General features: G+C 68.7%; 2 protein-coding genes across 2 annotated transcripts; one reads left to right on the top strand and one right to left on the bottom strand.

Annotated features, from left to right (window-relative positions):
- Positions 1-1074: 1074 nt before the first annotated feature.
- Positions 1075-7618, bottom strand: KRT8 (keratin 8). The gene is made up of 9 exons (XM_054183234.1): positions 6939-7618; positions 5702-5910; positions 4889-4949; positions 4673-4768; positions 4401-4565; positions 3963-4088; positions 2911-3131; positions 1417-1472; positions 1075-1321 (listed from the first exon to the last, which is right to left on the bottom strand). Exons 1-9 carry the CDS (start codon positions 7269-7271, stop codon positions 1125-1127), a joined length of 1464 nt encoding a protein of 487 aa, XP_054039209.1. The 5' UTR covers positions 7272-7618; the 3' UTR covers positions 1075-1124.
- Positions 7619-13855: 6237 nt separating this feature from the next.
- Positions 13856-19189, top strand: KRT18 (keratin 18). The gene is made up of 7 exons (XM_054183235.1): positions 13856-14350; positions 15359-15441; positions 16476-16632; positions 16721-16885; positions 17604-17729; positions 17850-18073; positions 19014-19189. Exons 1-7 carry the CDS (start codon positions 13907-13909, stop codon positions 19132-19134), a joined length of 1320 nt encoding a protein of 439 aa, XP_054039210.1. The 5' UTR covers positions 13856-13906; the 3' UTR covers positions 19135-19189.
- The last annotated feature ends 4355 nt before the right edge of the window (positions 19190-23544 follow it).

Here is a 23544-nt window from a genome sequence, read left to right as displayed (position 1 = left end):
GCAGCTCCGGGGCTGGGGCGGCTCCGTGGGACGGACGCCATGGGAACCGTCCCCTGGATGATGTCGCGGGGGGGGGGGGGGGGGGCTCGGTTTGGGGAAAAATCCTGCCGGGTTGGGCCCGCCGGGTTTGGGGGGGCCGCGGCCTCGTTACAGCCAGCGCTAACGAGGGCCGGAACCGGCGCCCGCGCGGGCTGGGGCTGGGGGGCCTGAAAGACCCCCCCCCCCAGCGCATCGGGTGGCACCGGGTGTGCGGGCTGGGCCCGATCCTGGCACCCCGGGAGGGACCTCGGCACCCCGGGATGGATCCTGGCACCCTGGGAGGGATCTTGGCACCCCGGGATGGATCCTGGCCCTCCAGGTGGATCCTGGCACCCAGGGATCGATCCTGGCAGCCAAGGATTGGTGCTGGCATCCCGGGATGGATCCTGGCACTCCACATGGATCCTGGCCCCCTGGGACGGATCCTGGCACCCTGGGAGGGACCTTGGCACCCTGAGATGGATCCTGGCGCTCCAGATGGATCCTGGCACCCCGGGATGGATCCTGGAATCCCAGGTGGCTCCTGGCAGCCTGGGACAGACCCCGGCGTGTGGGAGCCCAGCGGGAGCCTGGCAGTTTGGGACGGATCCTGGCACCCATAACAGATCTTGGCATCTCCGGACGGATCCCAGCACCCCAAGATGGACCCTGGCACCCTGGGATGGATCCTGGAATCCCAGGTGGCTCCTGGAAGGCCAGGACAGACCCTGGCACCCCAGGACGGATCCTGGCACCCCTGGCCTGGGGTGACCCCTCCCCAGCCCCCCCCCCCGCCCCGTCCCCACGGGCACCAGCATTTACCAAACCCCCTCCGTATTCCAAAGGCTTTATTCCGGCAGCGGAGCCGGCAGGGCTCCCCTGAGGGGGAGGGACAGACCCCCCCATTTCCCACCCCACAGCTCCAGTGGGGACATGGCGGGGGGGCAGGACGGATGGCGACGGCGGGGTTGGGGACAACGGGGGGGTTGGAGCCCTCGGTGGGGACCGGGGGGGGCACTGGCTCAGGTTGCCCTGAGAGGGCGGGGGGAGGGCAGGAAGGGGGTGCCAGGGGTCCCATCCATCCATGGGCCGGACGCGGGGGGGGCTCAGCTGGCCAGGACGTCGGAGGACTCGGACACCAGTTTGCCGTCGCGGGTCTCGATCTTCTTGATGACGATGGCGCGGGACTTGGTGACAGCCGAGCTCTCCAGGGCGGGGGGGGGCATGGCATAGCCAGAGCTGGCGAAGCCCCCGCCGAAACCCCCCCCGAAGCCTCCCCCGAAGCCCCCCCCGAAGCCGGCTGCTGCGGGGGAGAGACCAGCCGTGAGCCTGGTGGCACCTGGGGGTGGCACCAGGGTGTGGGGGGGCCCTGCCACCACCACCCCCCCCCCGCCTTACCCGAGTACCCCGTCGTCTTGGTGTGGATGCTGAGGTTTTGCATGCCCGACTCCAGCCTGGCAGGAGGAGAAATTGGGATGGGGGGGGGGACACCCTGCCATGGAGGAGGGGACACCCTGCCATGGGGGGACACACACCCTGCCATGGGGGGGGGGACACCCTGCCATGGGAGAGGGGACACCCTGCCATGGAGGAGGGGACACCCTGCCATGGGGGGACACACACCCTGCCATGGGGGGGGGGGGACATGCTGCCATGGGGGGACACACACACCCTGCCATGGGGAGACACACCCTGCCATGGTGGGGGGGGACACGCTGCCATGGCGGGGGACACACACCCTGTGATGGGGAGACACACCCTGCCATGGTGGGGGGGGACACCCTGCGATGCGGGGGGCTGAGGGACATGCCCGAGGCCAGGTGGGACACGGTGGCAGAGGGACGCGGGGGCAGAGGGACGCGGGGGCCTCCCAGTCCTGGCCACAGCCCTGAGGATACCTGGGGGGGGGCTGCGGGAGGCCTGCGGGATGCTGGATCCCCATGGGATACGGGATGCGGGATACGGGATGCTCATGGGATGCGGGATACGGGATGTAGGATGTGGGATACGGGACGCAGGATGCTCCCAGGATGCCCATGGGATGCGAGACCCCAACGGGATACGGGGTGTGGGATATGGGATGCTCACGGGATGCAGGATACGGGATATGTGATGCTCATGGGATGCGGGATATGGGATGCAGGATGCTCACAGGATGCCCACAGGATGCCCGTGGGATGCAGGATCCCCATGGGATATGGGATGCGGGACATGGGATATGGGATACCCATGGGATGCAGGATCCCCATGGGATATGGGATGCGGGACATGGGATATGGGATACCCATGGGATGCAGGACCCCAATGGGATATGGGATACGGGATGCGGGATGTGGGATATGGGATGCCTGTGGGATGCGGGATCCCCGTGGGATATGGGATGAGGGACGTGGGATATGGGATGCGGGATGCTGACAGGATGCCCACGGAAAGTCCATGGGATGCGGGAGGCAGGGTGCCCCCAGGATGCAGGATACGGGATGCTCACAGGATGCCTATGGGATGCGGGATGCCCATGGGATATGGGATGCCCGCTGGATATGGGATACAGGATGCCCATGGGATGCGGGATATGGGATGCAGGATGCTCACAGGATGACGATGGGATGCCTGCGGAATGCAGGGTGTGGGGTGTAGGGTACGGGATGCCCGTGGGATGCCCACGGAACGCGGAGTGCCTACGGGATGCAGGGTGTGGGATGCCGTGGGATGCTCACGGGATGCGGGATACGGGTTGCCCACGGGGTGCGGGATGCCCGTGGGACACTGGACGATCATGGGATGCCGTGGGATGCCCGTGGGACGCGGGATGCAGGATGATGCCCACGGGATGCAGGGTGCGGGATGTGGGATGCGGGTCCCCCCGAAGTCACCCCCCCGGGGAGCCCCCACCTGCTCTCCTCGCCCTCCAGCAGCTTCCTGTAGGTCGCGATCTCGATGTCCAGGGCCAGCTTGACGTTCATCAGCTCCTGGTACTCGCGCAGCTGCCGGGCCATGTCCTGCTTCGCCTTCTGCAGGGCGGCCTCCAGCTCCGCCAGCTTCCCCTTGGCGTCCTTCAGCGCCAGCTCCCCGCGCTCCTCCGCCTCCGCGATGGCCGTCTCCAGGCTGGCTCGCTGCAACGCGCGCCCCGGGGCGGGGGGGGGGGGTGACGTGGAGAAGGGGTTGGGGGGGTCCCTCGTGCCCCGGCGTCCCCAGTGCCCCGGCATCCCCGGTGCCCCGGCGTCCCTCACCCCCCAGCACCCTTTCCCCCCCCCCAGCACCCTTCGCCCCCCCAGCATCCCCATGCCCCCCAGCATCCCTCACCTCCAGGAGTCTCATGTCCCAATAGCCCGAGCCCCCCCCAGCATCCCCTGAGCCCCCCAACACCTCTCACCCCCCAGCATCCCCCCTACCCCAGCATCCCTCACCCCCCCCAGCACCCCTCACCCCCCAAAATCCCTATGTCCCAGTATCCCTCACCCCCCAGTACCCCCGTGCCCCCCAGCATCCCCCACATCTCAGAATCCCTCACCCCCCCCAGCATCCCCCACCCCCCCCGGCATCCCTCGCCCCCCAGAATCCCTCATGTCCCAGTATCCCTCACCCCCCCCCAGCATCCCCCATGTCCCACCGTAGCAACCCCAGTGCCCCCCACCATCCCGTGTCCCCCCACTATTGCTTGCCCCCCAGTACCCTCTATGTCCCACCATCCTGTGCCCCCCACCATCGCTTGCCCCCCCCGGCACCCCCCATGTCCCACCATCCCGTGCCCCCCCAGCATCCCCCTGCACCCGGGCTGTGACCCCCAACGGCATCTCCAGGGTATCGATCCCTCCCCCTATCTCGGGCTGTCCCTTGGGGTCTGGGGGGGGTCCGGGGGGGGGTTAAAGGCCCGGAGGGGCCATGGCGGTGCTGGCGGGGGAGGAGCGGGCAGCGTCTCCCCGCTTTCTCGCCCGTTCCCAGACCTGGTTCTTGAGCGCCTCGATCTCCGCCTGGATCCTCTGGATGAGCCTGTTGAGCTCGTTGATCTCGCTGCGGGTGTTGCGCAGGTCGTCCCCGTGTTTCCCCGCCGTCGTCTTCAGCTCCTCGTACTGTGGGGCCCCGAGCGGGCGGGATGGAGACGGGGCGTCCTCTCCCTCCCTTTCCCTTTCCCTTTCCCTTCCCCCTCCCCCTCATCCCTCCAGCACCCCAAAATCGGGGAGAAAAGAGCTGGGACGTGCCCGCGCCGGGGGGGATGCTTGGAGCCGGGCGCTCTCCCACGCAGCAGCCGCCCGCCGCGGGGCAGGGAGGGAGCCGGCCCGGGGAGGAGGAGGAGGAGGAAGGAGCCTGGGCTTCCTCCGTCCCAGAGCGGGGAGAAACGATGGGGGGCGGGGGGGGGAGAGCCCGGAGCACCCCCGGCTCACCTTGATCTGGTACATGCTCTCGGCCTCGGCGCGGCTGCGGTTGGCGATGTCCTCGTACTGCGCCTTCACCTCGGCGATGATCCCGTCCAGGTCCAGGCTGCGGCTGTTGTCCATGGAGAGGACGACGGAGGTGTCGGAGACCTGAGACTGCAGCTCCCGCAGCTCCTGCGCGCAAGGGAAGGCGGGGGGTTGGGGGGGGGGGGGGGTGTTTGGGGCTGAGCACAGACGACTCGGTGCACGTGTGGCCCCCCCCAGGGGAGGAGACCCCGTACCTCGTCGTAAAGCTGCCTCAAGAAGTTAATCTCGTCGGTCAGGCTCTCCAGGCGCGACTCCAGCTCCACCTTGTTCATGTAGGCTTCGTCCACGTCCTGCGGGCAGAGCCGGTGGCCCGTCACCCCCCGTCACCCTCCATCGCCCCCCTGCCACCCCCCGTCACCCCCCCAGGTTCCCCCGGCGCTGCCCAGCCCCCCCAGCCCCACCCCACACACCTTTTTGAGCAGAACAAACTCATTTTCCTTCTCGGTGCGGTGGTTGATCTCCTCCTCGTACCTTGGGGAAGAGGCGAGGGCTCGGAGCTGGGGCCGAGGGGGCCGGGGGGGGGCCGGGGGTGCGGGGACACGGGGATGCAGGGACATGGGGACACGGGGACGTGGGGGAAATGGGGATATGGGGACACAGGGACATGGAGACGCGGGGATGTAGGGACACGGGATACAGGGACATGGGGACACAGGGATGCAGGGACACGGGGACATGGGGATATGGGGATATGGGGACATGGGGATATGTGGATATAGGGACACGGGAATATAGGGACACAGTGCCACGGGGACATGGAGAAACAGGGATGCAGGGACACGGGGACATGGGGATATGGGGATATAGGGACACGGGAATATAGGGACACAGTGCCACGGGGACATGGAGAAACAGGGATGCAGGGACACGGGGACAGCAGGATGTGGAGACACGGGGTCCCATCCACCGGGATGTCCCATGCAGCGGAAGAACAGCCCCCCCCGGCAAAGCCACCCTGAGGACCGTGGAGGGGACACTCCAGCCCCATCCTGGTGTCCCCAGCCCCCCCCAAACGCCTCCGGGACCCACTGAGACGCCATTGAGGGGGGTCCATCCCCCGTCCCCAACCCCACACACACACCCTGGGACCCTCTGGGACGCCACCAAGGGGTGACAGCCCCCTGTCCCCAACCCCCTCCCCCCGGCCCTGGGAGGGGACACAACCAGGGGGTGCCCCCCACCCGTCTCAGACCCCCCGGGGTGCCCCCGGGGCCGGGACTGACTTGTTCTTGAACTCCTCCACCAGCCCCTGCATGTTGCCCAGTTCGGCTTCCAGCCGCAGGCGCTCCTGGCCCAGGCCCTCCAGCTGGCGGCGCAGACTGGCCACGTAGGCTTCGAAGAGCCCGCTCAGGTTGCCCCGGGGGGGCTTCTGGCTCTGCAGGAGGCTCCACTTGGTCTCCAGCATCTTGTTCTGCTGCTCCAGGAACCGCACCTGGGGGAAGCGGGGGGGGGAAAGGCGGGGGGGGGGGGTGTCAGCATCGCTCCCCCCGCCACCACGCTGGGAATCCCACCCTGGGGCTGGGACAGCGGGGGGTGGGGGTTGGTGAGGTGGGGGGGTGAGGGGGGGGGACAAGGGGGGGGGTCCCAGGTGAAAATCTGGGGTCCCGGGGTGCAAATTTTGGGTCCTCCTGGGTGCAAATCTGGAGGTCCTGGGTGGTCTTGGGTGCAAGGCTGGGGGGGTCCTGGGTGCTGCTTTGCAAGGGGCGGGGGGGGGGGGTGACGGGCGTGGCAGGGGGCAAGTTTGGGGTCCTGGGTGAAAAATCTGGGGGTCCGGAGGGCAAATCTGGGAGTCCTGGGGGCAAATTTGGGGTCCTGGCTGCAAGCCGGGGGGGTCTTGGGTGCAATTCTGGGGTCCTGGGGTGCGACCCGGCTCTGGGGGGTGAGTCTGGGGGGGGTCCTGGGGGCCGGCGCGGGGGGGTCCCGTGGGGTGGGGTCAGGACACCCCCTCCCGCCCCAGCTCCTGCCCTGGCCGCTGTGTCCCCAGCAAGGGGAGGGGACAGGGGTGTCCCCAGCAGGGGGGGTGGGAAGTCCCCAAGGAGCCCGAAGGGGCTCAGGGGGTCCCTGGGGGGGGACATTCCAAGGGGGTCCCCAAGGCGTCCCCAATGTGCCCAGAGGGGTCACGGTGTCCCCAAGGGCATCTGGATGTCCCCAAAGGGGCCAGGATATCCCCAAGGGGGCCAAATGTGCCCAGAGGGCTCAGGAGGTCCCCAAGGAGTTCTGGATGTCCCCACAGGGGCCAGGATGTCCCCAAGGGGGTCACAATGTCCCCAAGGGGCTCAGGACGTGCCCGAAGGGGCCAGGAGGTCCCTGAGGGGCTCGGGAGTCCCCAAAGGGGGTTTCAGCGTCCCCGAGGGGCTCAGGAGGTCTCAGAGGGGTCACAGTGTCCCCCAAGGGGCTCGGGATGTGCCCAAAGGCACCAGGAGGTCCCCGGGGGGGGTCCCAGCCCCCCCCTCGCCCCACCTTGTCGATGAAGGAGGCGAACTTGTTGTTGAGCGTCTTGATCTGCTCCTTCTCCTCCTTCCGCACCCGCTGGATGCTGGGGTCGATCTCCAGGTTGAGGGGCGTCAGCAGGCTCTGGTTGACGCTGACGGCCGTGATGCCGCCCCCCGTCCCCGGGGCGACGGCCGGGCCCCGGTACAGCCCGGCTCCATAGCGGCTCCCCCCGTAGCTGCTGAAGGCTGAAGCCGTACTCATCCTCACACCGGGGCCGGCGGTGTAGGAGTGGGAGCTGAAGGAGCGGCCGGGAACGGCCGAGCTGCTTCTCACGGTCTTCCTGGTGACGGTGACAGACATGGCGAGCGGGCAGGTGGGTGGCGAGGTGGGCGAGAAGGTTGGAAGAGGGGCAGGAGGGTCGGAAGAGGGGCAAGAAGGCGGCAAGAAGGTTGGGAGAAGGTCTGAGGAAGGGTGGCAGGAGTTTGGGAGAGGTTGGGAAGAGGCTGGAAGAGGTGGCAGGAGGTTGCAAGAGGTGGCAGGAGGTTGGAAGGGGGTTGGAAGGGGTTGGAAGGGGGTTGGAAGAGGCGAAAGGAGGTTGGCAGGAGGTTGGGAGCCGGGCGAGAAGGCTGCGGAGGGTTGGGAGAGGGCTGGAGCTGGGCAGGGCGGCAGGCAGGCGGGCAGGGGGGTGGCAGGACAGGCAGGACGGGTTGGGGGAGGCCGGATCCAGGGCGGGGAGAGCGGCTCCGGGTTTATATCCAGGGCTGGAGGAGGAGAGCCATGGGAGAGCGATGGGAGGGCCCCGGAGCGGCACCTGCCTCGCCTTAACCCCTTCGGAGCGGCCCGGAGCTGCTGGGATCCACCGGAGCTGCTGGGATCCGCTGGAGCTGCTGGGATCCCCTGGGAGCTGCTGGGATCTACGGGAGCTGCTGGGATCCACCAGAGCTGCTGGGATCTATGGGAGCTGCTGGGATCCGCTGGGAGCTGCTGGGATCTACGGGAGCTGCTGGGATCCACCAGAGCTGCTGGGATCCCCTGGGAGCTGCTGGGATCCACGGGAGCTGCGGAGCTGCTGGGATCCCCTGGGAGCTGCTGGGATCTACGGGAGCTGCTGGGATCCACCAGAGCTGCTGGGATCCCCTGGGAGCTGCTGGGATCCACGGGAGCTGCTGGGATCCACCAGAGCTGCTGGGATCCACCGGAGCTGCTGGGATCTGCTGGGAGCTGCTGGGATCCCCTGGAGCTGCTGGGATCCACCGGAGCTGCTGGGATCCACGGGGCAGCAGGAAGGGCTGGGGGTGTCTGGGGCGAGGACACCCCCCCGGGGCTGCGGGGGCAGGGGGGTGCTCACCCCAAAATCCGGCTGATGGTGTCCCGTCCCCCCCCTCCCCCAGCACCCTGAGCCCGGGGGGAAACCCCAGGGCACGTCCCCACGGAGTGTCCCCACGGAGTGTCCCCAAGGAGTGTCCCCAACCACTTCCCCAACCTGGCTCCCCCAATCTATGTCCCCATGTCCCCAGCCCCCATCTCCATGTCTGTGCCCCCACCCGTCCTGCCTGTCCCCAAGGCTGTGTCCCCCCAGGCCCTGTCCCCAGCCCCATGTCCCCCCCCCCATGTCCCCAAGCCTGTGTCCCCACGCCCATGTCCCCAAGCCTGCATCCCCAGCCCCTGTCCCCAAGCCCGTTACCCCAACCTACAACCCAAACCCGCGTCCCCAAGCCCACCCCCCCCTTTGTCCCCAACCCACATCCCCAGCACCATGTCCCCAACCTGCACCCCCGTGTCCTGAGCCCCATGTCACCACCTACATCCCCAAGCCCGTGTCCCCACGCCCGTGTCCCCCAGCCCCATCAGCCCCTGCCCCCTGTCACCTCCTGCCCTCTGCACAAATCCCTCAAAATGGGGAATAAAAAAACCACAAAAATGGAGAGACTCGACGTGTTTCTGGCTGAAACCCCGGCTGCGCCCTGAGCAGCTGCACCTCGTCCCCCCCGGGGCAGGATCGGGCCCCCCATGCAGAGTCCCCATCGTGCCGTGCCGTGTGGTGCTGTGTGGTGCCATGTTGTGCCGTGCCGTGCCGTGCCGTGCCATTCCGTGCCACCTCTCCACCTGCCTCTCCAGAGCTCGGGCAGGTTTCCGGCAGTGCCCTGGCACCGGGGAGATGCTGCCAGGTGCGGCGGTGGCTCAGGCAGCCGGTCAGGACGGGACTTGCCCCGCGCGGGAGCGGCGGGCGCTGGGCCGAGACGGCACGCGGCGCCCGGCACCTGCAGGCAGGGATTTGGAGCTCGGCGGCTCCGGTGCAGCAGGAAGGGTGGCCCCAGGGCAGCCGTGGATCCAGGACAGACCCATGGAGCCACCTCCACCTGATGCACGTGCCCATCACCCGCCTGGCCATCCCCGGCCAGAGCCACCCTGCTAGATGTCCGTTCATCCACCCGTCTCCAGCCTTGGCCAGGCCTTGCCGCCCACCCACCCTTCTAGATGTCCATTCGGCCATCTGTCCACCCACCCGGCCATCCCTGGCCAGAACTGGCCATGCAGCCGTCCTTCTAGACACCCATCCGCCCATGCCTCCATCCCTCCATCCATCCATCCCTCCATCCACCCATCCATCCCTCCCTCCATCCCTCCATCTATCCATCTCTAGCTAGACTCACCCATCCATGGACCCTCCAGATACCCATCTGTCTGTCCTTCCAGCCTTGGCCAGGCCTAACCACACCCTTCTAGACATCCCTCCATTCCTCCATCCCTCCATCCCTCCATCCATCCATCCATCCATCCCTCCATCCCTCCATCCATCCCTCCATCCCTCCATCCCTCCCTCCCTCCATCCATCCATCCATCCATCCATCCCTCCATCCATCCCTCCATCCCTCCATCCATCCATCCCTCCATTCCTCCATCCATTCCTCCATCCATCTCTTCCTCCCTCCATCCATCCATTCCTCCCTCCATCCATCCGTTCTTCCATCCATCCCTCCCTCCATCCCTCCCTCCACCCCAGGACAGACCCAGCCACCCACCCAATCCCCCTGGATACACCTCCATCCTCCTGCTGATCCCTGGACAGTCCCACCCTTATGGACCCACCCACCCCGGGGTAGAGGCAACCAGCTGGCTGTCCCCCGGCTGTCCCCCCCTGGCTGTCCCCCGGCTGTCCCTCTGCTGTCCCTCTGCTGTCCCCCGGCTGTCCCCCGGCTGTCCCTGCCCAGCCACGGCCACCCCGAATCCCCACACGGAGCCCGTGGGCCAGGAGCCTCCCGGCTCCCCCCGCCTGGACCAGCATCCCCTTGTTCAACTGCAGCGGGGGGGGGGCACGGCTGAGCTCCCCCCACTTTGCAGGGGGGGTCTCAAGGTCACCGAAGCTGCGACACCCGGGAAGGGGACCCAGTTTGCCGCCCTCTCCCTCCCAGGGGCTGAAAGCGGCCATGGCCCGGGGAGGGGCGCTGCGAACTCTCCCACCCCCGGAGGAGCCCCGCACCCCCCCGAGGAGCTCCCCAGCCCCCCGGGACGCCCCCCCCCCCGCCCCCGGGACGCTCCCGTCCCGCCCAGTCTCTTATCGCCCAGGAATTTGCAGCCCAGGCAAATGCCTCCCCCCGCCGCGATAGCCGGCAGGGAGGGAGCGGGGCCCCGGGGGGTGCCAGGTGCCGGTAGGGTGCGGGACCCCCCCCCGCCCGCCCCCCCCAGCTCGGCCCCGACCCCCGAGGAGCCGCGGGCCCCCCCCCACGGCCGAGCCCTGCCCCGCTCCGTCCCCGCAGCTGGGGAAACTGAGGCACGGACGGCAGCCGGAGCCGGGGGGGGGGGCAGGCAGCATCCCCAGGCCCCCCAGAGAGCGACCCCCGCGTCCCCTCGCCCCCCCGGGGTGGACGGCCCCGCACCGGGAGACACTTGGCCATAAACTCCCCACCCGCCCCCACCCCGGTGCCCCCAGGGGGGTGGTCCCCCCCCAGGGTGCTGCAGCCCACCCTGACACACACCCCCCGCCCCGGGATCGGCGTCTCCCCCCGCGTAGCCGGGGGGGCCCCACACCCCGGTTTGGGTGGGCCGCTGAGGGGTGGGGGGGGCACCCCCGACCCCCGCCGGCTGCCACCCCCCCCGGCGTGTCCCCAGAGAAGGGGGGGGGTGTCCCCGGGGGTCTGCGAGGGGCCGCGGGGCGCTGCGTGGGGGGGGATGGGGTGCACCCACGGGTGCAGTAACCCCCCCTCCCGGCGCACCGTGTCTGGGTGGGGGGTCCCCCCCGTGCCCAGGACCCCCCCGTCCGTGTCACCCTGTGAGCAGGAGCTCAGGGGTGCCTCGGGTGGGGGGACCCTCGGGTGGGGGGGGGACCCCTTGGGAGGGGGGAGCACCTCTTGGGTGGGGAGGGGACCCCTCGGTTGCGGGGGGGGGACCCCGCTAGGTGGGGGGGGACCCCTCGGGTGAGGGGGGGGACCCTGCCGGGTGTGGGGGGGGCCTTGGCGGGGAGACGGGCCCCTTGGTTGTGTCTTGTCCCCCCCCCGTGTTGCAGCAGCCCCCGGGGGGGCCGGGGGGAGGAGGAGGATGGCGGAATGGCTCAGGAATGCGGCCGGGCCCCGCTTAACACCGGGGGGGGGGGGGCGGGGGGGGGGAAGGGGGTGTCCCCCCACCACGGTGTCCCCAGCGGGACGGGACGGCCGGGGGGCGGCCCGGACCCCCCCGCTGCCCCCGTGGGGGTGGGGGTCGGTGCCGTCCCGCGTCCCCCGGGGCTGGGGGGGGGGGGGTGGCGGGGGTGTCTCGGGGCCGGGGGGGGGCGCCGCGGGGCCTTATCGGCCGCGGGTCTTTCATGTGGGGTTTATGGCCCCGCCGGGAGCGGGGGGGGCGGGGGGGGGGCCGGGCCGTGTTTGTTCCTGGCTCCGCCGCCCCCCGGCACGGCAGGAATGCGGCGATAAGGGGCCGGGGGGGGAGAGGCCCGCGACCCCCCCCCCCCCAACACCGTCGGCGGGGCCGAGGGGACCCCCCCGGCTCTGTGGGGAGCAGAGGGGGAGGGGGGGCGTGGGGAACCCCACGGGACCCCCCCACCCTGCGCCGGTGGGACCCCGCGGGGGGCACCTGGAGGGGGGACACAGCATGGGGACCCCGGGGGGGGCACTGGGGGGGACCCTCGTGGGGGGAAGACACACCTTGGGGACCCCGGGGTGGGACCCCCCGTGCCCCCGGGGCCGCACGGCACAGGGACCCCCGGGGGGGATCCCCGTGACCCCAGGGTGGGACCCCCCCGACCCCGGGATGGGACACATTGGGGACCCCGGGGGGGGGGGGGACTGCGGGGACCCTGGGGGGGTCGGGCTCCCGGGGGACCCCGCGCGGCCCCGGTCGGGGCAGCTCCAGCGCCTCCATTTCCTCGTCCCCCCCCCCGGGTCTCCTCCTTCCTCCGGTGCCACCGGCGGCGCCCCAGAGGCCACCGAAATGGCGCGGGGCGGGCAGAGGGACAAACCCTCGGCCGGCGGCGGCATGGGGCAGGAACGGGGCAAAATGGGGCAGGAACGGGGCAAAATGGGGCAGGAACGGGGCAGGAACGGGGCAAAATGGGGCAGGAACGGGGCAAAATGGGGCAGGAACGGGGCAGGAACGGGGCAAAATGGGGCAGGAACGGGGCAGGAACGTGGCAAAATGGGGCAGGAACGGGGCAAAATGGGGCAGGAACGGGGCAGGAACGGGGCAAAATGGGGCAGGAACGGGGCAGGAACGTGGCAAAATGGGGCAGGAACGGGGCAGGAACGGGACAGGGATGGGGCAAAGCGGGGCGGGAACGGTGGAGAACGGGGAAAAACGGGGCAGGAACGGGGGAAAACGGGGCGGGAAAGGGGCAAAATAGGGCAGGGATGGGGCAAAATGGGGCAGGGATGGGGGGAAATGTGGAAAACCGGGGCAGAATGGGGAAAAAAATGGGGCAGGAATGGGGCAAAACGGGTCGGGAATGGGGCAGGAGTGGGGTGGGAACGGGGCGGGAATGGGGCAAAATGGGGCAGGAGCTGGGGCTGCCCAAGGGGCCGAGGGGACAGGGGGGACGGTGGGGACAGGGGGGACAGTGGGGACAGAGCCGGGGCCGCAGGCTGTGCCAGGATCGGGCCCCCCCCTGCCCCCCTTTATGTCCCGGCAGGAGCGAACCCGGGCGGGGCCGGGGGGGGGGGAGCTGTGGGGACCCCCCCCGCCACCCCTGTGTCCCCCAGGACCCCCCCCCACAACCCCCCAGGCCATCGCTGCCCCCTTGGCCCCGCCGTGGGGCCGTGCCCTGCCCCACACCACCCCCAGCCCCCCAGATAAGGCTGGAATGTGCCCCCCCCGCCCCGCGATGCTCCGGGGCCGCCGTGAACCAACCTCGGGCCGGGGGAGGGGGGGGGGGGGGCTGAGCCCCTCCCTGGGGTGTCCCTGGGCTGGGGGTGCCCCAGGGGGGATGGGGGGGAGGGTGCCTGGGTGCCCCCCACCCATCTCGGGGCAGGGAGAGGCCGGGCGGGATTCATGGAGCCGGTGGGGCAGGACGAACCCCCTCGGGACCGGCCCCACGGGGGACCCACAGCGACACCCCCCCCCCCCCGCCCCGGGGTCTCCAGCACGTCCAGCCCCACCGCGGACCCCAGGAATTGCGGGGGGGGGGGGGGCACTGCCCCCAGGGATGGGGGTCGCTGTGGGGTGGGCGGGTGTATCAGTGGGGTGACGTGGGGCTGGTGGGCAACGGGGGGGTGGGGGAGAGCTGGAGCCGTGGGGTCCCCCAAAATGTGTGGGGTTGAGCCCTGTCCCTCTGTTCCGGGGCCCCACAAGTTGTGGGGCCGAGCCCCGTCCCTCTGCCCTGCACCCCACAGGAACAAAGCCTTGGGCTGGATCCAGCCCCACCTTCGTGCCGTGGGGAGGTGCCGTGGGGCCGCCCTCCCTCCTCCCCCCGGCTATAAATCCCCTCCGTCCATCCACCCGTCCATCGTCCGTCCGGCTCCGTCCGTCCATCTCGCTCCCGTGTCCCTGTCACCGTCCCCATCGCCGCCACCATGAGCTTCTCCCGCAGCAGCGTCTACTCCAGCTCCCGCCGCTCCGGTGTCACCCCCGGCCTCGGCTCCGGCCGCCGCTTCGTGCCCCCCAGCAGCGCGGCCAGCGTCTACGCCGGGGCCGGGGGCTCGGGCTCCCGCATCTCCGTCACCCGCACCACCAGCTTGACCAGCTCTGGGGGTGGCTATGGGGCTGGCTATGGGGCCGGCTATGGGGCCGGGTTGGGGGGCGGCATGTTCTTTACGGGTTCTGGGGTGGTGGCCAACGAGAAGGAGACGATGCAGGACCTCAACGACCGCTTGGCCACCTACTTGGAGAAGGTCCGGAGCCTGGAGCAGGAGAACCGGAGGCTGGAGGTCCAGATCCGGGAATTCATGGCCAAGAAAGGTCCCAGTGCCCGGGACTGGAGCCACCACTGGGAGGTCATCGAGGAGCTGCGGGACAAGGTGGGGGCCCCACGGGGGGGCGGCCAGTGTCCCCGAGGGTGGTGGCACCGCGGGGTTCAGCGTGGTCCCGGTGGGTGCTGGGGTGGGGTGGACTCGGCACCCCGGGCTCGGGGGCGTCACCCCTGTGGGGTCCCCGGGGGGGGACACACGAGGGGCCACGGGCGCGGGGGTGCGGGAGGGACGGGGCCCCCGCGGGTCCCAGCGCCACGAGGTCGGCCGGGCTCACGGTGAGGCGGGAGGTGGCCGAGCCCCTCCCGGGCACCCGCGTCCCCCCCCCGGCCCAACCCCATCTTATCGGCGCTTTTCCGGGGCGAGGTCCCCCTGTCCCCCCCCCGCTGCGCCAGCACCTGCCAGGTGGCACCTGCCGGGGTGACGTGGGCAACGCGGGCGGCGGCTGGGGGGGGCGGCAGGGGGGCCCCGCGCCTCGGTGACGGCGCCGTGTCCCCATGTCCCGTGTCCCCATGTCTCCATGTGTCCATCTCCCCGTGTCCCACGTCCCTGTGTCCCCATGTCCCGCGTCCCCATGTCTCCATGTGTCCATCTCCCCGTGTCCCGCGTCCCTGTGTCCCCATGTCCCGCGTCCCCATGTCTCCATGTGTCCATCTCCCCGTGTCCCGCGTCCCTGTGTCCCCATGTCCCGCGTCCCCATGTCTCCATGTGTCCATCTCCCCGTGTCCCGCGTCCCTGTGTCCCCATGTCCCGCGTCCCCATGTCTCCACGTGTCCATCTCCCCGTGTCCCGCGTCCCTGTGTCCCCATGTCCCGCGTCCCCATGTCTCCATGTGTCCATCTCCCCGTGTCCCACGTCCCTGTGTCCCCATGTCCCGTGTCCCCATGTCTCCACGTGTCCATCTCCCCGTGTCCCGCGTCCCTGTGTCCCCATGTCCCGCGTCCCCATGTCTCCACATGTCCATCTCCCCGTGTCCCGCGTCCCTGTGTCCCCGTGTCCCGGGTCCCCATGTCCCGGGTCCCCCTGTCCCCGTGACCCCCCGTCCCGTGTCCCCCCCAGATCTTCGAGGTGACGGTGGAGAACGCCCGCACGGTGCTGCAGATCGACAACGCCCGGCTGGCGGCCGACGACTTCAGGGTCAAGTGAGGGACGGGAACGGGAACGGGAATGGGAACAGGGACGGGAATGGAGTGGGAATGGGGAGGTGAATGGGAATGGGGACAGGGATGGGAATGGGAACAGAGAGGGGAATGGAGAACAGGAATGGGGATGGGGATGGGAATGGGAACAGGGATGAGAATGGGCAACAAGGATGGGGATGGGAATGGGAATGGGGATGGAAATGGGGACAGGAATGGGGATGTGAGTGAGAACTGGGACAGGGATGGGGTGGGAATGGGGTGGGGGTGGGAATGGGAACAGGAATGGAAATGGAGTGGGAATGTGGATGGGAATGGGATGGGGACAGGAATGGGCACGGGAACAGGAGGGGGAATGGGGATGGGGATGGGAATGGGGATGGGAATGGGGGGAGACAGGATGAGGGTGTGGATGGAGAAAGGACAGGAATGGCAATAGGGACAAGGATGGGAACAGGGAGAGGGATGGGGACAGGGGTGGGCTGGGGATGGGAAGGGGGATGAGGACAAGGACAAGGATGGAAACAGGAGTGGGAATGGGGACAGGGACGAGGATGGGGACATGGCTGGGAATAGGGATGGGGACAGGGATAAGGGATGGGGACAAGGACAGGGATTGGATGGGGATGGAGATGGAGACGAGGATGGGAATGGGGATGGGACAGGGAGAAGAACACAGGTGGGGACAGGAATGGGGATGAGGATGGGGGCAGGGATGGGGACGAGGATGGGGAGAGGGATGGCGACAGGGACAGGAATTGGATGGGGCTGGGCATGGAGAAAGAGGATGAGGATGGGAATGGGGATGGGAATGGGACAGAGATAAGAACACAGGTGGGGACGGGGACGGGGACGGGGACGGGGACAGGAATTGGATGGGGCTGGAGAGGGAGATGCAGATGGAGACGAGGATGAGGATGGGGATGCGACAGGGAGAAGAGCACAGGTGGGGACGGGGACAAGGATGAGGACAGGGATGGGGAGGGGATGGGGCCGGGGATGGGGCCGTGGCCGGCGGCTCAGCGCGGTGTCCCCAGGTACGAGGCGGAGCTGGCCATCCGCCTCTCGGTGGAGAACGACATCGTGGGGCTGCGCAAGGTCATCGATGACACCAACATGGCGCGGATGCAGCTGGAGGGGGAGATCGAGTCCCTCAAGGAGGAGCTCATCTTCATGAAGAAGAACCACGAGGAGGTGGGGACGAAGCTGGGGGCGCGGGGGGGGGGTGGATCTGGCCCCACTGGGGACCCCACGCTGACGCCAGCCCCTCGTTGCCCCCCAGGAGGTGAAGAGCCTCCAGGCCCAGGTCTCCGACTCGGCGCTGACGGTGGAGGTGGACGCGCCCAAGTCGCAGGACCTGGGCAAGATCATGGCGGAGATCCGGGCCCAGTACGACGCCCTGGCCCAGAAGAACCTGGAGGACCTGGAGAAGCAATGGGGGAGACAGGTGGGTCCAGCACCCCCCACTCCCCCCAAAAAACCTACACCCCGGGGGGTGCCGGTGGTCCCCGGGGGACTGGGGTGATGCCCCATGGGGGTGTCTTCCCTGGGGGACGTCAAGCCAAGGAGGGGGGCAGCCCCCAGCTCAATGGGTCGGTCATCTGGGGGTCCTGACACAAGGGGGGGAACCCCATTCTGGGGGGGCATCCCCCTGGGGGTCCCCTGTCTGACATAGGGGTGTTCCCCAAAGGCACCCCATGGGGAGGACTTGACCCACTGGGGTCCTGGCCCAGCGCTGGGGACATTCCTGAGGTGACACCTACCCTGTAGGGGACCCTGGTCCCACAGCGGGACCTTCTCCAAGGGGGTCCTGGTCCAGCATCAGGGACCTTCCCCAGGGGGAACCCTATCCCACGGTGACCCCAGCCCCACAGCGGGGACCTTCTCCAAGGGGGTCCCAGTCCAACACTGGGGACACTCCTAAGAGACCCCTGTCCCACAGGGGACACCAAGGCTGGAGTGGGGACCTTCTCCGAGGGGGTCCTGGTCCCCCATTGGGAACATTCCTGGAGGACCCCTGTCCCACGTGGGACCCCGGTCCTTGGGCTTGGCTCTTCCTGGGGTGGTTTCCCCCCTGCCATGTCCCCTCCACGGGTTGGGGTGGCCGTGGGGGGTCAGGCCCAGGCATTGGCCCCCCAAACCACACGTGTGTGTCCCCCCCTCAGATCACCGAGAGCACCATCGAGATCACGCAGAGCAGCAAGGACATCGACACAGCCCGCAGCACCGTGGTGGACCTCCGTCGCTCCGTCCAGACCCTGGAGATCGACCTGGAGTCCCTCCACAACCAGGTACCCTCCAAGACAACCCTCTCCCCGCCATCACCTCCAGCCCCACGGGGCCACCGAGCCGCCCCTGGGGCCACCGAGCCGCCCCGGCGCTGAGCTGAACCTCGGCGCCGTGCTCTGCAGAAGGCGGGTTTGGAGGCCAACCTGCTGGAGGTGGAGAACCGCTACGGCGCGCAGCTGGAGCAGCTCAACGGGCTGGTGCTGCGCGCCGAGGCCGAGCTGCTGCAGGTGCGCACCGAGCTGCAGCGCCAGGCCGAGGAGTACCAGGCGCTGCTCAACGTCAAGGGCAAGCTGGAGGCCGAGATCGCGACCTACCGGCAGCTGCTGGAGGGAGGAGAGGAGTTCAGGTAGAGGGGACAGGGACGACACCGGGGGTGGGGTGTCCTGGATCCATCCTTGGCTCGGGGAGGGAAGGGGACAGCGGTGGCAGCCAGCTGGGATGAGCCGCGGGTGATGGGATGTTCCATCTCCTTGCTTCAGGACAGTCTTGGGATGGGAAGGGGACAGTGGTGGCACCCAGTTGGGATGAGCCCCGGGTGACAGGACGTCCAGGTCCCATCCTGCAGGACAGTCTTGGCATGGGGACAGTGGTGGCATCCAGTTGGGATGAGGCCTGGGTGATGGGATGTCCAGGTCCCATCCTGCAGGACGGTCTTGGGAAGGGGACAGTGGTGGCATCCAGTTGGGATGAGGCCTGGGTGATGGGATGTCCAGGTCCCATCCTGCAGGACGGTCTTGGGAAGGGGACAGTGGTGGCATCCAGTTGGGATGAGGCCTGGGTGATGGGATGTCCAGGTCCCATCCTGCAGGACGGTCTTGGCATGGGGACAGTGGTGGCATCCAGTTGGGATGAGGCCTGGGTGATGGGATGTCCAGGTCCCATCCTGCAGAACGGTCTTTGGAAGGGGACAGCGGTGGCATCCAGTTGGGATGAGCCCCGGGTGAGAGGACATCTAGGTCACATCCTGCAGGATGGGCTTGGGGTGGGAAGGGGACAGCAGTGGCGTCCAGCCGGGATGAGCCCCGGGTGAGGGGATGTCCAGGTCCCATCCTTGAGGAGACCCTGGGGACCCCGAGGGGACAGCGGTGGCATCCAGCCGGGATGTGCCCCAGGTGCCAGGACATCCCAGCCCGTCCTCCAGGATGCTCCAGCTCTGTCACCTCACAGTTCCTGGGGGCGACACTGGGGAAGGGGGGACACACACACGCATCTGGCAGGAGGCGGGTGCGGGGAGGGGACACCCGGGACACCCCCAGCCCCCTCAGCTGCCTCCTCCCCGCCCCCAGCCTGCAGGATGCCCTGGAGAAGGAGACCACCACCACCACCACCACCCAGAGGAGCACCCAGAGGGTGGCGGACGGCAAGGTGGTGACGGAGACGAAGGAGGTGAAGGTGCGGACGTACTGAGCCGGCGGAGGGGGCCCCCCGGCCCCCCCAGCACCCGGGGGGCCCCCCTGAGACTCTCCCCCCCCCCCCAATAAAATGGCAGTTCACCCCCCCGGGGAGATGTTGCGTCCTGGTGTCTCCTTCTGCTGGGGAGAGAACGGGGTTTGGGGCCACGGGGGGGTTCCAGGGGGGAAACTGAGGCACAGGGGGACGGACACAGACAGACGGACGGACGGGTGGTTTGGTGCTGATGGGTGGATGGAGACGGAGGGACAGAGGGATGGAGGGACAGAGGGACAGATACCCAGGTAGCTGGGGGGATGGAGGGATGGAGAGGGATTGGTGGAGGGAGGGAGCGAGGGAGGGAGGGAGGGATGGAGGGATGGATGGATGGATGGATGGATGGATGGATGGAGGGAGGGAGGGAGGGAGGGGAGGGAGGGATGAAGGGAGGGATGGATGGGCAGAGGGAGGGAGGGATGGATGGAGGGATGGATGGATGGATGGAGGGAGGGATGGATGGAGGGATGGATGGATGGAGGGAGGGAGGGATGGTTGGATGGATGGAGGGATGGAGGGAGGGATGGATGGATGGATGGATGGATGGATGGATGGAGGGAGGGAGGGAGGGAGGAAGGGATGGATGGAGGGATGGATGGATGGAGGGAGGGAGGGATGGATGGAGGAGGGATGGTTGGATGGATGGAGGGAGGGATGGATGGAGGGAGGGAGGGATGGTTGGATGGATGGAGGGAGGGAGGGAGGATGGAGGGATGGATGGATGGAGGGAGGGAGGGATGGTTGGATGGATGGAGGGATGGAGGGAGGGATGGAGGGATGGATGGATGGAGGGAGGGAGGGATGGTTGGATGGATGGAGGGATGGAGGGAGGGATGGAGGGAGGGATGGATGGAGGGAGGGAGGGATGGTTGGATGGATGGAGGGATGGAGGGAGGGAGGGATGGATGGATGGATGGATGGATGGATGGATGGATGGATGGATGGATGGAGGGAGGAAGGGATGGATGGGGGGAGGGAGGGATGGATGGATGGATGGAGGGATGGAGGAGGGATGGAGGGAGGGATGGATGGAGGGAGGGAGGGATGGTTGGAGGGAGGGAGGGATGGATGGAGGATGGATGGAGGGAGGGAGGGAGGGATGGATGGAGGGAGGGAGGAAGGGATGGATGGAGGGATGGATGGAGGGATGGATGGAGGGAGGGAGGGAGGGAGGGATGGATGGATGGATGGATGGATGGATGGATGGAGGGGAGGGATGGATGGAGGGAGGGAGGGAGGGAGGGAGGGATGGATGGAGGGATGGATGGATGGATGGATGGAGGGATGGATGGATGGAGGGAGGGAGGGATGGTTGGATGGATGAAGGGATGGAGGGAGGGATGGATGGAGGGAGGGAGGGATGGTTGGATGGATGAAGGGATGGAGGGAGGGATGGTTGGAGGGATGGAGGGATGGAGGGAGGGAGGGATGGATGGAGGGATGGAGGGATGGATGGAGGGAGGGATGGTTGGATGGATGGAGGGATGGAGGGAGGGATGGAGGGAGGGATGGATGGATTGGAGGGAGGGATGGATGGATGGATGGAGGGAGGGAGGGAGGGATGGATGGAGGAAGGGATGGATGGAGGGATGATGGATGGAGGGAGGGAGGGAGGGATGGATGGAGGGATGGAGGGAGGGAGGGATGATGAGGGATAGAGGGAGGGAGGGATGGTTGGATGGATGGAGGGATGGAGGGAGGGAGGGAGGGATGGATGGATGGATGGATGGAGGGATGGATGATGGATGGATGGAGGGAGGAAGGGATGGATGGAGGGAGGGAGGGATGGATGATGGATGGAGGGATGGAGGGAGGGATGGAGGGAGGGATGGATGGAGGGAGGGAGGGATGGTTGGAGGAGGGAGGGATGGATGGAGGGATGGATGGAGGGAGGGAGGGAGGGATGGATGGAGGAGGGAGAAGGGATGGATGGAGGGATGGATGGAGGGATGGATGGAGGGAGGGAGGGAGGATGGATGGATGGATGGATGGATGGAGGGAGGGATGGATGGAGGGAGGGAGGGAGGGAGGGAGGGATGGATGGAGGGATGGATGGATGGATGGATTGGAGGGATGGATGGAGGGAGGGAGGGATGGTTGGATGGATGAAGGGATGGAGGGAGGGATGGTTGGAGGGATGGAGGGATGGAGGGAGGGAGGGATGGATGGAGGGATGGAGGGATGGATGGAGGGAGGATGGTTTGGATGGATGGAGGGATGGAGGGAGGGATGGAGGGAGGGGATGGATGGATGGAGGGAGGGATGGATGGATGGATGGAGGGAGGGAGGGAGGGTGGATGGAGGAAGGGATGGATGGAGGGATGGATGGATTGAGGGAGGGAGGGAGGGATGGATGGATGGAGGGAGGGAGGGAGGGATGGATGGAGGGATGGAGGGAGGGAGGGAGGGATGGATGGAGGGATGGATGGATAGAGGGAGGGATGGATGGATGGATGGATGGATGGAGGGAGGGAGGGAGGGAGGGATGGAGGGGAGGATGGATGGATGGTTACTGGAGGGATGGAGGGAGGGAGGGATGGATGGAGGGATGGATGGAGGGAGGGAGGGAGGAGGATGGTGATGGATGGAGGATGGATGGATGGATGGATGGAGAGATAGGCAGTTGGGTGGGTGGTGGATTGACAGACGGACAGATGTGCGGAGGGCCGGATGAGGAGTCGGTGGCGGGGGGGATGTGGAGGGATGGGGCTGGTGCAAGGGGGGGTGTATGGCGGATGGACGGACAGAGGACAGGGGACATCTCCCCACCCCCCCTTGCCCCTGTGGGGGTCCCCGGAGGCATCTCCACCCCCCAAAAGCAGCTGCAGGGACTCCAAAACGTCCCCGTCACCAGCAGCCCCGGGGTCATTCCCGAGCTCCGGCTGCCATCCCGTGGCTGAGTCACGGCTGCCACCCGGGACACGAGGAACACCGGGCAGGGGGGGTGACCCTGCACCCCACGGCTGTGACCCACACTGTGACCCACAGCCGTGCAGGCCCGGCCTGCAGAGGTGCAGGGGGTGTGCCGTGCTCCTGGGGGTGCGTGTGCGTGGGGACGGTGCGTTGCACGAGGACCCGACGTGCAAATGGGAAGGGGGGGGACGCTGCCCGGGGGGGGCAGTAGCCGGTGCGGGGGGGACGGGGACTGGAGCGTTGTAGGGGTCTGGGGGGGCTCTAGTGCATCGCACGGGGGTCACAGTGCACACAGGGGGTGCTGGTGCATTGCCCACGGGGGGGCTGGTGCGTTTCACGGGGGTCACAGAGCACACGGGGTGGGGGTGGGGGGGGCGGCGCTGGTGTGTTGTATGGGGGGGGGGGGGGGGGCTGTGGTGCGTTCCACGGGGGTCACGGTGCACTCGGGGGGGTCCTGGTGCGCCGCACAAGTGTTGCACGTCCGGTGCATCGCATGGGGGGGGTCACGGTGCACACGGGGGGGGTGCTGGCGCGTCCCACGGGGGTCGCGGTGCACACACGGCGGGGGCGGGGGGTTGATGTGTTGCGCGGGGGTCACGGTGCACGGGAGCGCCGGTGAACGCACGGAGGGTGCCCGTGTGTTGCCCACGGGGGTGACAGTGTATTGCATGAGGGTCGCAGTGCCGGGGGGGGGGGTCGCGCACCGCCCACGGGGCGCTGGTGCCGTTCACGGGGGGCGCTGGTGCCTTGCACGAGGGTCACGGTGCACACGCGGGGTGCCGGCGCGTTGCTCGAGGGTCACGGTGCGTTGCCCACGGGGCGCTGGTGCCTGTCTCGGGGGTCACGGCGCCCACAGGGGCTGCGGGTCCGTCCCACGGGGGTCGCGGTGCCCGGTGCCCCCCCCCCCGCTCACGATCGCGGCGCGGGGCGGCGCCGCCAAGCGCAGAATCAGCCGCTCCCCGCCCGGCCCCGCCCTTCCCGGGGGAGGGGCGGGGCCGGCTCATAGTCACGTGACGGCGCCATCCGGGTCCTTTGCCTTCTCTGCCTCTTCCCAACATGGCGGCCTCAGGTGAGCGCGGCGCGGCGGCGGCGGCGCCCGGCGGCCTCCGCGGGGCCCGGCCGGCGACGATCGCTCTGCACCGGGCGCTGCCGCTCCCCGGGGGAAGGGAGGGGGGGCGGCGGCGGGACCGGGGAGCGGTGGGACGGGGGGGCGGTGGCGGCAGAGAACCGCCCTCCCCCCCCCCGTCCCCTCAGGCCGTCGCGCGCGGTCGCTCCCCCCCCCCCCCCCCCCCCCGCCTCCCATTGGCGGGGGCGCGCGCCGCCGGCGGTGATTGACGGGCGGGCGGGGGGGGGGGGGGAGATGGAACCTTCGGGCGCGTCACTGCGCAGGCGCGCGGCGGCCCCGGGCGGGGCGGTGCCCACGTGGGTGCGCGGGGCGCACGCGGCCGGGCCCGGTAC

Source organism: Rissa tridactyla, chromosome 24, assembly GCF_028500815.1.
Source record: "Rissa tridactyla isolate bRisTri1 chromosome 24, bRisTri1.patW.cur.20221130, whole genome shotgun sequence".
Taxonomy (NCBI): Eukaryota; Metazoa; Chordata; class Aves; order Charadriiformes; family Laridae; genus Rissa; species Rissa tridactyla.
The sequence above is the reverse complement of the archived record's forward strand: the minus strand, read 5'-3'. Positions and strand labels throughout refer to the sequence as shown.

What these genes read in the sequence shown, in the direction of transcription:
- KRT8 (XM_054183234.1), bottom strand. Translation starts at nt 7,271, where the DNA reads ATGTCTGTCACCGTCACCAGGAAGACCGTGAGAAGCAGCTCGGCCGTT. An exon ending in TGAGGCAGCTTTACGACGAG is followed by an intron (nt 4,566 to 4,672) that starts GTACGGGGTCTC and finishes CCTTGCGCGCAG; the next exon opens with GAGCTGCGGGAGCTGCAGTC. An exon ending in CAAGACGACGGGGTACTCGG is followed by an intron (nt 1,322 to 1,416) that starts GTAAGGCGGGGG and finishes TCTCCCCCGCAG; the next exon opens with CAGCCGGCTTCGGGGGGGGC.
- KRT18 (XM_054183235.1), top strand. Translation starts at nt 13,907, where the DNA reads ATGAGCTTCTCCCGCAGCAGCGTCTACTCCAGCTCCCGCCGCTCCGGT. An exon ending in TGAAGAAGAACCACGAGGAG is followed by an intron (nt 16,633 to 16,720) that starts GTGGGGACGAAG and finishes GTTGCCCCCCAG; the next exon opens with GAGGTGAAGAGCCTCCAGGC. An exon ending in TGGAGTCCCTCCACAACCAG is followed by an intron (nt 17,730 to 17,849) that starts GTACCCTCCAAG and finishes CGTGCTCTGCAG; the next exon opens with AAGGCGGGTTTGGAGGCCAA.